The sequence below is a fragment of the Brienomyrus brachyistius genome, chromosome 7 (genome assembly GCF_023856365.1).
Source record: "Brienomyrus brachyistius isolate T26 chromosome 7, BBRACH_0.4, whole genome shotgun sequence".
In the NCBI taxonomy this organism is placed as follows: domain Eukaryota; kingdom Metazoa; phylum Chordata; class Actinopteri; order Osteoglossiformes; family Mormyridae; genus Brienomyrus; species Brienomyrus brachyistius.
In genome coordinates, this window is record NC_064539.1 from 7,399,826 (window position 1) to 7,416,165 (window position 16,340).

At 43.6% G+C, this 16,340-nt stretch overlaps 1 protein-coding gene across 1 annotated transcript; it reads right to left on the reverse strand.

Moving 5' to 3' along the window:
* Positions 1 to 135: 135 nt before the first annotated feature.
* Positions 136 to 16,083, reverse strand: LOC125746737 (apical junction component 1 homolog). Its single transcript, XM_049021110.1, has 2 exons — positions 15,794 to 16,083; positions 136 to 6,477 (listed from the first exon to the last, which is right to left on the reverse strand). The coding sequence occupies exon 2, from the start codon at positions 6,421 to 6,423 to the stop codon at positions 3,142 to 3,144; it is 3,282 nt and encodes a 1,093-aa protein (XP_048877067.1). The 5' UTR covers positions 6,424 to 6,477; positions 15,794 to 16,083; the 3' UTR covers positions 136 to 3,141.
* Positions 16,084 to 16,340: the final 257 nt, after the last annotated feature.

The window sequence follows — 16,340 nt, forward strand, 5'->3', positions numbered from 1 at the left end:
TGTCATCGTGATTCAGGACTCATCGCATCCCTTGGACCTAAATCGTGGGAATAGAAGACACTGTCTGTTATGGACCATGTTCCAGCATATCTCGCAGGCAATCATGCACACACCACGTTTTACCTTTCTCCTTGATTTATTAAATGTAGGTTATAAATAGTCAGCAGTCAAACAAAGGATGTTATTTTTAAAAAAAAAAGTAAAGATACAGAGCATCATAAACTTACAGACCTTTTACACTGAGAGGTTTCCGTATTTGAGGAACTAAGGTAACAGTTTAAACAAAACCACCAGACTGCAGTAGTCAAGAAGATGATATATATAATATTCTAAACCAAAAAGCTACTTGTAGCATTAAAAAAAATATTTTACAAGCAGGTTTTTCAATATACATCACCAGAAAGCACATCATTGGGATAAAATGGCAAGACTACCATGCATTAAAAAAAACCATCCTCTCCTATCATTGCATCGTACAGTGATTATACTGACCCACAAAGCATTTAGGTGTACGTGATCGAGTTTTGGAATCACGCATACAGCAGTGACTATTCTCAAACATATAAACCTGTGCTCAAGAGCCTGAGCTGCAGATTATGGTGGGAGGTGGTGGAGTGGATGTTTGATATGTAGGGTTCTGTCCTCAAATGCGCTCATATCAAGAATCTAAACTGGGGAGAGTAAGAAGAGTGATATGCATGGCTGACTTCTGGTGTAAGATAGCGCCATAGTGAATGTTGTGCTCAAACTAGTGTCACATGGCAGTTCTTGAAGATGATTCTAGAACAGTGGTTCTTAACCGGGGGGGCATGACCCCAAAGTGGGTCACGGAACCATTTTCACTGCGTTATGGATTGTGTGGCTAAAAAAAATTATTTTGAAATTTTTTTGTCTTGTCAGACTTTTGTCAGCCCTTATCTGGAAATATTCTTTGTTTGTTTTACTGTGAGCTCCGGGTGGAATAATTAAATATATAAATATATAACAAAATACTGTGGGTCCAGATGCTAAACCCCTTGTGAACCGCTGCTCTACAACACTCTCTTTTCGAGTGTCCAAAATCTAAAAAAGTCTAAGGATTTATGAAAAAAAAATGGTATTGTTATAATTATATCTGATTACTGTAATGTTTTAGTTAAAGATTTAAATGCAGAGGAGTAATATTATGAAAATAATATAGTAGCATGACAAACAGGAAACATTTCATTTACTATGATTCTTTAATTAATTTTTAGATCAATAGGTTGAAGAAACAAAATTACATTGTAAGGAAATTAGCATCCACTCTGAATGACAGGAGAGTCATTATCTCAGAAAATGTCATTTTGTTCGAGATGTGGGCAGCTTCAACACAGTTAATACCAGTATATATTTCATTACAGCACATATTAGCAATGATAAAAAGCAGTATGTGTATGACTGCAGTGCTATAGACATATAAATCTCAATTATTTAGCAGTTATATTAGTATACCAGGCAGAGGTGGCAATTTCAGGTCCAGAAAGTGAAAATCCAGACCATGATTTACTTTCAACCTACCAGATGAGTCCTCTGTTACTGTGACTCTTTACGCTCCACTGGTTGGTTGAAAGTAAATCATGGTCTGGATTTACACTTTCTGGACCTGAAATTGCCATCTCTCATGCCAGGAGATAACTTTGGTCAACAATGTCGACTCAATGATGTGTATAAAGGACCAAAGTTAATATCACTCATCCATCAATATACTGCCCAGTTCAGTTAAACTGCACGTCTTTCGACTGTGGGGGCAAACTGGAGCAGTTAGAATGTATTTATGTGAACGGCAGAATATGCTCGACTGTTTAATGACAATGTTTAACACTTCTGTTGGCAAGTGGTACTTGCTTTAGAATTCACAATGTTTTTAATGTTAATAATAAAAAAAGGATATTTCCTAGCTCAAGTGAGAAATATTCCTTTCTGGCCTCCTTTACTTTAGTTGAATCATTGGGGCTTTAATTCAGCTAAAAGAAATTTCTCAAAAAAGTGTCACCTTTCCACTGGTGAGAAAAAGCTGTCAGCATATCATCTGAGCTTGCATTTAGTGGCAAGCAATGTGGCTTAAAAATCATGTGGGAGTACGTCTGGATAGAAACTAAATAACAGATTTTTCACTTATTGTGACTAAGCTTTGTAAGGCCAGTCTAAATGGGATTTAAGATAAGCCAACAGAAGTACAAGTATTTATTTTATGCCGTCTTAAAGTCATATGCAAATGCTGAACATTTAAAGATAACAAGAATTTGAAATAAATTTTTCATGTACAAGATATTCTAAATATGTTTATAATCCATTAAGATTATATTGATACATACACCGTATCATCATATTACCTAAGAAAAGACTGAGTAGTAAAGCTTTCTTTTAGTTGCGTTTATCAGTTCTTAAAATTGGATAAATGGAGGAACCCAAAATTGTGATCATTGTGATGAAATATTTCCCTTTTCGCGGGTTTATTTATGGATTTTAAGATTTCAACTCAGATTAGACAGCTTTCATGTCACGCTCCTTAACTCAAATAAAAAACAATCCATCGCATTTGAATGTTACAAAGAATTTAACTTTAAATTATTCTGATTGATTTTTCAGACAGGCTAAGCACATTGACCGTATAAGGAATGGATCTGCCAGCATGAAGATATAGCAGAATATATTTCTCCCTTTCAAATAGTCAATGATGTTTTCTTGTAAAAATTCACCGCCAAATCGAAATTATTTGGTGAGACTCACAATCACCCATGGCTGACACCGAAAATTGTGCCGCCCAAATCGCAAATGTGGATGATCTATCACAACACAAGAAATGCAATGTGAAATATTGAGAAGACTAGGAAAAGACTAGGCTGATTACCAAACAAATACCAGATAAATTACAATATAGTGCACCATGTACCCATTACAGTGGAAATCTAATACAACGCTGTACACCACACTCATTCCACAACTCAGGCAATAAGTTCCCATTGTGAATACTACCGGCAACTAAAAACTTCAAGATCTCCTTTGTTAATAGTAAAATATGTCTGCGAACATTTATAATAAATAGGCTTGATACTGTATATATTTGTATACCAATATATATCTATTTCTATACATACATCATATGAAAGACAAACTCAGCTATATGATGTCGTCTAGGAGATTGGGAGTGCCAAGCCAGTCCAAAGTTCTTGGTTCAGATGCAGCCATGATCATGCACATGAACTGCTTGCCAGTCCTCTTGTCAATAGGATAGATGGTGGTTGGCGTGAACCTCTTGTTGCTCTCCACAAACTCACAGAGCTGCTGGTAGACATCTGGGTACTCGTGTCGCAAGAACACTCCCCTGGTCCTGAGCTCACGCTGGATATTGATGAAGCATATCTCGCGGGCTTTCTGCCCCTCCTCCCCTTCCTTATCGATATCTGTGGTCCCAGGTGGTGGAGTTAGGATGAGAGTCTCCATGTCGCTTTCCTTCCTGGACACATTCCTGGTCTTCTCTGGGCTGCAAGAGGCCAGAGCCACCTTGGCATACTTCCTGACAGCTTGGGCTTGTACTCTGGGTGAGGGCCCATCAGGCACTTGGTCACCGACAGCAATGGACACATTGAGAAGGAAACATTCGCAAGGGTCATACTCATTGCCAACTGACTGTAGTTCCTTGCAGTATTCACCTAAGTTTTCCTTGAAACCGTCCAGCTCTCTGAGGGACAAGTAGGTGGGGGACATAAGTAGGCTCTCGAGGCCGAACTTCAGAAAGTTTTTAGATGAGCCTGGGTTGGGGAAGCCCAGGAAAAGGATGCCCCTTCCGCGGGAGAGATAGCCTACTTTGGCAATACGCGAGAAGGCTTTGTGAACCTCCCCTGTTTCCCGGCAGTACTTAAGGACGTTCCTGCACACGCTGGTGATGCGACCATACAAGCAACTCTCTTTGTGCATGTCCCAGTCCTCTCTGCGACAGTTCCGTGAGCAGTAGTAGGTATAGCAGCTGTGACAGGACTTGAAGTAGAGGCAGGCATTAAACAATGTGTCTGTTCGCTGGCACTTATTGTTAGAGCACGTCATGGTACCATCCTCATCAGGGCTATGCTCAGGTGAAAACTCCTCTGTGCTTCTCTGTAGTTGGTCAGAGCTGCCATCTATGTCTTTTACGACATCTGAGGTCATCTTTGTCAAAGTGGGCTCTTTATTGAGTAAGGTGGAATCCTCTGACCCCTTAGAACCTTCCTTTGATGAATCTTCCTTTGTTGTTTCATCGTCATTGATAAGCTTTTTCAGTTGGTCTAGCAGGTCCTCACTGGGCCTCCTGCTCACTGGCGGTTTATAGTCAATGACAAGATCTGCTAAAAGCTCATCGAGCTGTTCCAGACTTTGCTGCAGTGAGGAGCTGTTGTGAATTTTTCCTTTTGTAGATTCTACCGAGCAGGACATGGATTCATGTTTAGATGCTTCTGGAGATACACTAGTACCCGAGTCTAGTACATCCCAGCTAGCAGAGCGTACTTCCGTTTTGTTGAGGTTGCTTGCACGGAGGTCATTATCTGTGATGGTTATCTCTGGGGTAACAAACCAGAACTTACTCATGGTACTCCTTCCACCATCCGACGGGCTCCTGTCAGTCAACGAGTTTTCAGAGAGGGACAAAGCAGCATATCGCCGGGGTGAACTCGAAAGGTTGACCACCACTGGTTGGCGTCTGTCATCTGGGGATAAGGTGCGTTTATCCTGGTAGAGAAGGTTCTCATAGCTTCGACCACGATGGACTGGATGCTCCCTCTCAATGCGAGGATTGAGAATATTGTCCCAGGACTTGGAGTACAGTCGGGTGTCTGCTCCTAGCCGAGCTGGCTCCACATAGGAGTCACCATACCAGGGTGTTAGCACTGGGTCTCGCCTTGTTTTTGGTGAGGTGTATTGCGGGGTATGAGCTGAAGGGTGGAAAGTGGCATAGCTGGATATGTTCGAGCCATACCAGTCATCGGAAGGCTGGGACAGCCGCGGCCGCCGGCGACCTTCTGTTTGATATCCTCGAGATAGAATGTGATGTTCTGGTGAGGACATGAAGGACTCGTTTGCATAGAAAATCTTGGATGGAGTGGTTTGAATTGAGTAGGATTTTGGGTCGTCCTCATAGTACGATTGAGATGGAGATGTCTGGATAAAATCTGGCCCCAAATCATTTGGGGAGTAATTTTTGGGATAAACAGGTGATAACGGGTAAGGGTAAGGATCCATGTCTGGGTAATAAGCCCGAGAAGGTACTGTATGAACCATCCTTGGATTCTGCATATACTGGACTTTGGGTATATAGTTTTGGCTTGGGATTCCATATGGATCCTCTTGGTAGTAAGTCCTTGGGGTATATATTCCTGGATCATCTGCATAATAGAATCTGGCTGGCACGTTAGGACTTGAGTGAGCCCTGCGTTCTCTCCCAAAGTACCCCCTTGACTCTGTGGGCGAAGGCATCCTCTGCATTGCAACCTCAAAAGGCTGAATATAGTTGTTTGGTAAGTAGTTAGAATAAAGGTATGGATACCGGTATTCCCCACTTAGGGAATCTGTTGGCGTTGGTGTCCTGGAGCTGGGGACTTGACGTGGCACAGTCAAGCTGCGGCTCCCTCCGCTGGAGTAGCGTTGCCAGGGCACTTCGGATCGGGGCATGGACTTCCATGCAGTGTGCTGCAGAACGGCCTCATCTGGCTTGATGTCTACACGGCAGCGGACATGAGGACTTGTGGCGGGCCTGTTCTCCTCGAAGCGGTCAGGGATGTAAAGCGGAGAGTAGCGCCTCGCATCACTGCCCTGCGGCTGCAGCTTTATGGGATGCACCTCGTTGACGAGCGCTCGGTTGGTAGTGCTGGCAGTCTCCTGGCGCGGTGATAGCTCAGACCTCCTGGTAGGGTCCTGGTTGCCCCGATGGACCTCTCTCCCCCTCCTTACCATGGGTGGGGATGCATCAAAGTGCACAGGAGTAAGGGTGGTCTTAACTCGGGGGGCACTCTTTGACCGAGCTCTGCGGTTGTCATTGGGCCAAGCCGCCGGCTCTCCAATATTTTCCGAGCCGACCAGCTGGGCTGGCAGCCTGGTGTTAAACAAGTCCGGCGAGGAGAACCGGAGGTGCCCTTGCTGGCCCAGAGCATTCCAAGGAGCATCCTGGTGCACAACGTGCCTGTCAGTCCTCCTGTATGGGTACTCCATGGAGGACGTGAGGGTCTCGGGGTCGTCCAATGACTCAATGAAGTCAAAGCTACGGCAGAACCTTTTGTTGTTCTTCTCCAGTTTGTCCTCCTTTGTGTTCAGAATCCGGTAATCACATCGTGCGGGGGGAGGGGAGATCTTCAGGTCCACGGAGGTGGGGTTCACGTCTATATCTGCGTACACAGTCGATACCAATATATCAGGTTTGTCCGTACGTGTCATCTTAAGTGACTCTTCTTGTTTCCCCCATCAAAATGGTTTTAAGTTTAAGGTCCTCTATTCAAAAAGAGAAGAAGTGCATTTCAGTTAGTGAAACTGGCTTTTTGTTTTTATTCATCAAGTACAATGGCACAAGAAGTTTTAAATTTCACTTTGTAGAAATAAAAACTGTCACAGTTTTAACAGTGACATGTAAAAGTATAAAAACTTACAGACGGGTGAATGATCTAATTTTTTGATCATTTCAAGTAAGTTTTAGGTCATAACGAGTGCGTGCTGTACATATGCTTACTCAACTGACTTACAATTTACGAAAAATATTAGCCTCTGGAGTTGAAGCTGCTGCATTCATTCTTATGAAATTAACAGGAAAATGGTGGATGGAATCAGAATAGGATTTCATAACCACATGCAAGAACATCATTTACTAACTTTTCATGCAGGAATATCTTTAAGTACAGATAAAGTCAAACGAGTAATGAACACCAAACTGTACTAAGGCCTTGTACAAAATGTACTGTAGCTTTATTTCTCTTCCAGTTTCACAACGTGCGGCCGTCCCCGTTATAACAAATTACCTGACCTCAATTACTCAAAGAGGTGTGACACTGAAACACAGCATGCACCATTTCGGATGCACTGATCACACTGACAAACAGGGGGTGCTCAGTTAAGAATAGGTCTGCTGGCTTCACGGCTTTGTTTACAAAATAAAAACTTTGCAACTGCAATAGCTCGAAATTGTTGGGAAATCCTCTGATGTAAGTTAAACAAGGACTATCTGACCACTAAAACAGCTAAAAGTGTCTTTGAAGAGAAGCGTTAAATTCTAAAATTCTCTGTGAAATACTCCAGTACACATTTCACTAGCTCTTAAACTGAAGTCTGAAATCATCAATGAAAATCTCGCAGGCTGTAATTCCATGCAGTGAGATTGTTAATCTTAAAAAATCTGGAGGGAATTGCGCAGCCATTATGTATTTCTGGGTGTTCAGGAAACAGGTCACGGGGCTCGAGGTCTGAACTCCAGGAAAAACACGACCTCTGTGCCCTTGAGTGAGGTGATGTTTTCACTGTTGCAGTGCAAGCACAGTGCGGTGGTAAAGTAGTAATTTGGCAGCGGTATGATCCACTGAGCAAACAGCTCAGATTGAATGGTCTGTTAAAACAGCACACTGGTGATGGCAGGTGCTAAGAAATCACACAGGATCACTGCCCTGTTCGCCCTCAGTGGCGCCTGTGTGATGTCAGGCTCGTAAATGTGCCCTTTCAGCTGCTCAGCGGCCTGCTTCTCTGTACCGTAGACACCCTCGGTTCCAGCCTCTGGACCACAGGAATCCCACGCCAAGGGAGGTCGGACACAACATGGAATGTATTGTCTTTCACAAAAGACCTTCTGCCGGCCACATCAAACTGGACCACACAGCTCCATAAACTGGAAAACCACACCTACTTCAGATACCATCGAGGTGGAGAAGGCCATTTCTTTTTCATGTGCTTTTGGACAAATAACAGTTTTTGAATGCAGCTGCTTATTAATGATACCTGAGGCTGGAGCTAATAAGGAGTGCAAGCCACCGCCCCAAACATCGCCTGTACACCGTGCTACTCACACGTTACGTTTCACCTTGTCACCGGGGGGTGCGGGAGTGCAGACTCTGTCCTCAACCTTAATCCCAAAGCTGCTACTGCAGAAAATCACACTACTCTTTCACCCTCCAAAATTGAATGTCGACTAGACCGTCATAGAATTTTTTTCAGCGGGGATAAAATACGCAAACTGTGCCTGGCTATAAAAACACATGAGCCCATGTCAGCCCAAGTCACTGTCTAAATGGCTCGGCGATAAAAGAAGAGTACATGAGTGTAAAAAAATGACAGTGTCAAACTATGAATCACTTAACCCGAAAAAAGCATCTTCTAGGCCACTAGACCATGTAACAGTATTGTGAGTTTATGAATGGCCCTCAAGTGCCAAGCATGAATAAACACAAATAAATGACCATCTTTCAAAAACACATGCTATTTTACGTCACGGGTACGAGAAAGAGCTGCATCCAAGGCACCCTCAGTCGAGGGACGGACTTTCCTCTTTATCTCAGTGAACATCTCAGGTGCTCATCTTCCTCTAACCCTGTGAAACCTGCCCCTGGGTGAAACTCGGGCCTGATGCTTTTGAATAATTCACAGCTTCACTAGTCTGACAGTGATGACCTGTGCCTGACCTGGCAGTGCTCTACACAGAGGCAGCCAGAGGTTACACACACAGTAACAAGCGCAGGCACATAAACCCACATCCAAAAAAACAAAGCTCTGAATTCATCTGGTTCACGTGTGATTTCAGTCCTAAGTGCCTATCTATTACTCCATTGATTGTGCAGCATAATATCATTTGGCCAGTTTTCATGGTCATTCTGTACAGTTCTTTTTAGGTACCATAATAACGGCGCTGGTTCTATTACTGGTACGAGGGTCACGGAACCCTAACTGATAATGACAGTTCTCACTAGCGCCGCTTTTATGAAAAACAGAGAACAGGCCTTCTTTTATTCGAGACAACTGCCTTAAGAAATCTGAAATACACTCAAAAACAACAAGATGAAACAAAAGAACTTATGATATGCTGAACTATCCATGGGGGGGGAGGGGGGCAGTGATTTAAATGGATGCCTTGTGTGCCTTTGTAACATGGAACACTGGGCAGTCCCCCTCCCCCACCTCGTACCCGCTGCCCTGCCTCCCCAGGCGAACAATGCCCTTGGCGGTGGGGGGCTGTGATGTAACAGGGCCATAAGCACTGATGTGGGAATGCCGCCTTCGCCGGGTGGAAGGTTAATCCGGAGTGCATGCCGCAGGCGGAAATGGCCCTGAAAGCAGGAGTAGTGCAGCAGGCAGGGAGAAGGAGAACCCCAGCCGGGCAGCGCGATTCCACTCCTGCCCAGCTGAGGTGGGGGTAGTATGGGTTCCTTACCTCACACACTCAATGATCAGAGATGGAGGGAATGAGCAAGGCCGTCAAATCTATCACAGCAATCTATCATGAACACAGTCTCGTAAAAAGCGGAAACTGAAACTCCACAAATTAATACCGAATGGATCAATCCGGTCACATTGTGTAGCATGCATTATTGGAGCCTAATTAAACTAGGTATTGGATAGCACCTTCCCAGAAATGTAACTACAGGCATCAGGGTACAGCGTAGGGCACGAAGCCATGTATAAATCAGCCCTTAAAGGGAGGCACTTTAAATAGTGCAGGCATAAGGGGCAGGGCGCAGTGAGTGGCTCACTGGGTTCAGTCTCTGTGCCCGTGATCAAGCCTTGACCCCAGCAGAACAATCACATGTCTGCAGGCCCTGGAGTGAAGCCCTTAACCCCCAACTCCAGGGGTGCCACATGTTGGCTGACCCTACACTGTGACCCCCAAGATATGGAGAGCAAGATGGGGTCAGCAAAGAGAATCATTCCAATGTACCTGTACTTGTACAAGAAGCAAATAAAGAAGCATCTGAGTGCTCAGGCACGTCCAGCCCCCCCCCCCTTTATTTAACTTTATTTAAAAATTATACACCATGTAATTTATGGAATGTAAAGGCAGCACCACAGAATCATATGTCGCAAGCCATGAATAATCAATGCCAGAAACAAGTAGGGATTCACAGATTGATGGTGACCGTCAATAAGCAACTAAGCAAATAATCCTACTTTGACCGCAATCAGCATTCATTTAACGCACACTGGACCCATAAACACTTTCTCAGGGTGAAAAATGGTCTTGCTGGAGGCGAGGTGCCCCTCCAGCCTGATCCAAGTGTTTTCTTGCACATTCTGCAGGGCTGCCAGTGGCACTAATCAGTTTTAAAAAGAAGGATGGTCTCCTGTTGCAGCTGTTATACAGTGCCACGATTTTGTCCAATGGACGGGCTGCAGAGCCGAGCCAGCTAACCTCTTTCTGTCATGAGGAATGAATGTCAAAGAGGCATGCAGAAGAGGCATTCGCTCTGTTACCGTGTTCCAAATAATCATTTCATTTTTCGCAGCTCACAACGGGCCCCAGAAATGGCCGGCATGCACGCACACACAACCGGCCACACGTTTGTCTCCCGAAACAGTATTTGTTGAATATGAAGCAGCAGGAATGTACAAGAATCACAATTGAGTGTGAACAGAGGCCAAGTTCCACAGGCAAGCGGTGTACAGAAAAACTGAATTTAGATATATTTTACAATGTTTCTGGCCTGCAGTTTTACCTTGAGTTATTCCATATTAATAAAACATAGGAGTGACTAACTGGGCTTCACACCCAGGTTTTAAAAGAGCCACTTTTACAAGCTCATCCAGGGCTCCTTGCCTATCTAGCTGAGGGACAAGAAATCCCCTCCCCAGACTCTGGCTGATATTATAATGAAAAGCATGTTGGAGAATTTTCGTACAGAAAATAGAAGCTTTTAATATTCTCTAAATCCTTGCCGTATTTCCTCTAAATGACTTTCAGAAGCACGCCCACACCTATTTCAATATCTATTGCTAGAAGTCACACTCTGAACCCGGGTTCAAACCAGGGCTAAAAACGTGCTCCACTGAACCGGCTTCCCACGGTTTGGGTGGACTTTGTGAGGCTGCATCGGAACGAAATAAAAACAGGTTTAACAGAGAGACAAGTCTTGGTAAAGTCCCTGATAGACGCTGAGACACAGCAACCCTGCAGTGAAAGTCGACTGGAGGCTGCGACTATCTCTTTCACAGATGACGGTGAGCGACGTCACTGAAAAATGGCAGACATGAGAGAAACACCAGAAAGACAGAAGCCAAGAAAGGCGAACAGGCTTGGCTCCGCTGCTTTCCATTAATGCCGTTAAGGTATTCCTTATGACGGCAGGTAAACCACAGGTCACAGAACTGCACTGGTTTGCTGGCTGAAGTCCCAGGTGGGACTGTATATTATAATATCCTCAAGCAAGGTAATTAATTATGTTAGTAAAAATACTCCAGCTTTAAAAAGAGATGCAATTAGGAATATGGCATCTTTAGGACAGAATGGATACAGTAAATGCAGCCAAACTTGGCAAATTATAGCAATTGATTTTACATGCAGGCTGAGGAGAATCGTCAGTTTGATTACATTGTTGCTGACAGGAACCAGAGTCATGACAGGGGAGGGGCTCAAAACCGATCTGTAAAACCACAGCATCAGTAAAATCCTCACATCCCCCCCATCTACAGCTAGCCTGGACGTCTCGTGATATCCCATGATGCCCAGGAAACCGTAGCCTCTGTCTATCCCATTGTTTCCTGTTTGTAGCGGCTTACTGGATTCTGGGGGTTGGGATGCCCCATGTCCCAAAGCAAACACGCAGGCGGGGATGGGGGGGGGGGTCTTCTAACTTTCCTGCCATTTCCATTTCTGTGTGTCACATTTTCTCGCCTAGATCTTTATGCCAACTGAATACACAATCAAAATCCTGAATTAGGGCCCAATCTGGACAATCACGTGCCAGATTTGACACCAAAAGGTGACATGGTGGTGACAGGATACTCACCTACCCGGCATCTCAAAACTTTCGGGTGACTCTTGCACCTCATTATTTTTGTAAAAGCAATGTTCACTCGAACTCCTAACTACGTAATGTTCTGTCATCAGCCCAAAGAAGGGAAACATGTTAAAACTCAGCCTAGATGGTCTTCTGATCTAATTTCATCTTGCTTTCAAGCTAATTAAATGGTCCTCATACCAAGATTTGTATACATTGGGTCACCCCTAGAAAACGTCACTAAATAGTGCTCAGATTACCCTGAAATTATGAGACAATGAAAAGCAAAATTGCAAATTTACCCTGTCCTGAACATGTCACCGTTCGATGGGGGTCTAATGTACATCTTAAAGTGCTTTCATCTAGATGGTTTAGGGTTAAATACAACCTTGTGATGTGTTAGCTTTGAGTTTGTTGATATAAATGATATGCAAATGTCTGACAATGAAGACAGCGACCCGGTGTGCTATCTGCTGGCTGAGGCATTCAGCGTCCTCTTAACAAAATGTTTCAGCTGTTTCATAAACATACCAAAATCGCGTCAAGTTGTCCTTTTTAAAATTCACACCGGCGTAGTTTGAATACATAGCCTGCATCTTTGCATGGAGTAAACATCATACATTTCGAATGAAAGTCCATCCATCCATCCATTTTCCAAACCGCTTATCCTATTGGGTCGCGGGGGGTCCGGAGCCTATCCCGGAAGCAATGGGCACGAGGCTGGGAACAACCCAGGATGGGGGGCCAGCCCATCGCAGGGCATACTCACACACCATTCACTCTTACATGCATTCCTACGGGCAATTTAGCAAGTCCAATTAGCCTCAGCATGTTTTTGGACTGTGGGGGGAAACCGGAGTACCCGGAGGAAACCCCACGACGACATGGGGAGAACATGCAAACTCCACACACATGTGACCCAGGCGGAGATTCGAACCCAGGTCCCAGAGGTGTGAGGCAACAGTGCTAACCACTGCACCACCATGCCGCCCCTCGAATGAAAGTCAGGGCAGACATTTCCTGCATTTTGGATGTATAAGAATTTGCAAGATGGATGGATGGTATTTAATAAACTTAAATTCGCTTCATATTCCTTAAAAAGAAGCCTAAATGTAAAACAGTGTAAATCTCCAACATTAAGTCAGACGTCTTTGAATATGTCAACAGAATAAAAAAATGCGGATGGGATGTGGTGCCGCAGGTTAAGATGCTGTTTGATCGGAAGGTTGTTGGTTCAAATCCTAGGGTCAGCAGTTGCCCCCCCCCAGTTGCTCCAAGGACTGGCTGATCCTGCTTTTCACAGAAAATGCACTTCACCTTGGATTAAAGCTTCCACAAAATAAAACATAATACAAAGTATTCTATATTCCATGGATCAGCCCTGTATAGTATGTTTATATTGATGCTGGCGTACTCAAAGCGAGATTCCAAATCATAACGTGTTCTACTCGTGCTGGACAGCCAGTCCACACAGAGGACCAGATGCCACTGAAGTGCCCCTTGACATCTGGCAGAGGAAGCCAGGCTGGAGAGCACGGAGAAACTGGCAGACCGGGCACCCCCAGCAGCCGACAGTTACACCAGCTGAAGCATCTAACCTCATTAACCAGGTGGCCAGGTCTGGGCCAAAGGGGATATATCACAGGCTGCATCCCTGTTCCCACCATGTGGACGTACACTGTTCCACACAGGTCTGTATATAAAAATATAGGGCTATAGAAAGGATAAGTGAGCATACACACTCTATAATTCTGAATTTAAAAGCCGAACAATCAGGCAAAAATACCTCCCAGCATTTGACCCATGTTCGCAGCGCTCATCTCGGCACACCGTGTTCTGCCCCTTACTTGAATGAAAAAGTTGGTGTCCTCGTTACACTGGCGATCTGTACTGCACTTCCAATTAATTCCCCTTTTCTACTATAACCCATTTAAACCACTGCACACGTGTGAGTGTGTGTATGCGTGTGTCATTGTGTGTCATTGGGATACGGCGCTAATCAGCTATTAAAATTCGCCCGTCTCCCTGAAAGTCGGAAGCAGATCGATAATTGGGAGCACAAACGATGAGGACGACACGGCGAACATAGTTTTTAGAATAAATTTTAATTCCTCAATTTTTAAAATAGCACGTTTAACATACAGCCCCTTCTAGGCCAAGGACATCCTTTTGCCTGTGGACCAAGCCACCGTGACATCACGTTACGGATTTGCTTAGTAGACTGGTTTACCCAAAGTGACTTTTGGATGGTTTACAACATTTCAAATAACATAGGCAAGATAATGCTTATATTTCAATTGTAAAAAATGTTGCTATTCAGGTTACATGCACGTTACAGAACTGGATCACATCCTATAATATGAAACGATTTAAATCGGAAGCCTACAGTTTGTCACCACATCACCACCTCCCCGAAAACAAAAAACAGTTAATTTTGCCCACGATGTTAGTTATTAATAAAAAAACTAACAATTCATTATAATGACTATATCACCACATTCTGTGGGAATACGGAAACATCTGAGAACTTGCTGTAATTGCAGGAACAGATTAAAAAGGAAATTCGCCGCCAGAAGGTTGCCAGTTCTTGTTCAGAAATAAATGCACTGAACTTATTTCATTTAATCTAATCAAATCTTAGGAAGACCACTGGACTTTACGAAGTTTCCCCAGTGTAAGGCGTCCAGGAAATGGTTAAGGGGCAGGTAAGCGGCTCTGGACGTCCGGACACGGATCGAGGTGTTGCTACATAGCGTTACTTTACGGAGATAAAATATTACAGGCATGCATCACAGCAGCGAGTCATTGCAGCATGACTGTTTCTTCATTTAATCTCTTTCCATCTGGACCTGCTGTGATAATTAGCAGCATCAGAATTTGAAGTCGAACATTAAAAAACAATCATTTCTAAAAATTAAACACAGATAAAATAGATCTACAGTCATATTGCATTTTTATTCAAGAAATATGTTGTTTTTTTCATTCCTTGTAATAACATTATTTATACCATATATTGCGTAATACATTGCAAAAAAAGAGTAGGCTGCATAAAATCATTCTGTTTCATATATTCATCTGACCACAAGCGTATCAACGAAAGCGATCGAAGGCTCACTACTATATTTGTCATTTAGTATTAAACTAGCAGCCTTGCAAGTTTACGAGTATTGCATTTTCTCACCATGTTCTGTACATGCAGAGTAATTATGATTATTTATAGTGCCATTTTAATTTTATTAGATCTAAGCATTTTTTAAATTGACGTTGCGAGGCTAAGGGAATCTGCTGGATTTGGGAAATGGGAATCTATAATTTCAAAACCTCCCTAAAACATCACTCAGATCCATTTAATGGCGACGTGAGGGCGATTAAGCAAACGGCATTCCACATACAGTACGGAAAATTCAGCAGCGTTTCGCGTCGACGATACCAATAGCCAATACGCGCAATTCAGTTAATTGAAATGAATGAAACAATAATGCAAGGAATCAAACACGGCACTGCTGTTTCCAATGAGTCTGTGTACCGGCACCCAGCTTACTCAACGCGAAATGTCAGAAATCGATTGAAATGAAACCTAAAAAATACATTCATCCATCCATCCATCCATATAAAATGACAATGGTCCGACCATATTTTATCTTTGACTTTTCAAAGCAAGGGAGGTCATTCGAGCACGCCCAGGATGCTTACATGTTGCCCAAAGACAATATTATTATTAGCTTTGATATACATATATATTTAAATTTACCAGAAATGCATTTATGCATCTACATATTTAAATTTAACAGACATGCATCTACAATGAAATGCAACGATGACACTATAAAAGTAAATCTTACCATCGCGTTGCATAATCCGATCGCACATGTGCCCATTTTCAATCATTCGTTTTTCGACACGGTGCTTCCCAGTTATTCAGATTGACCATTTTATATGAAAAAATGACAAAGGTAATCCTTCTTATCGGTCAATCATGTCTCCTCGTTCAGCGGGCTGCACAGCACGTCTCCTGCACCAAACGCATAGGATTTACTATCCGATCTCCTCGCGTACTGTATTTCCAGCGGGTGTAGTGTGCGTTTAAAGGGGCGTGCCTGAGCGTGCGTTTGTGCGCGATGTGCGCGCGCGCGCGTATGTGTGTGTGTGTGTGTGTGTGTGTGTGTGTGTGTGTGTGTGTGTGTGTGTGTAAGAAGCGGGAGGGTATGACAGACAGTCATTGCTCTCGTTTGTGGAAATTATTGCGGGGAACCAAGAATATCGTGCGAAATATGTGAAATAAATGTAATATGAAATAAATTACATTAATAATTCTTCCAGCTGTACTTCTTCTTGAATCTGCCGGATCCATCCATCTTCCAGCTACCCATCCTGGAGTAAACGTGGAAG

Excerpts from the sequence above, each read along its gene's own strand:
- LOC125746737 (XM_049021110.1), bottom strand. The coding sequence starts at position 6,423 with ATGACACGTACGGACAAACCTGATATATTGGTATCGACTGTGTACGCA.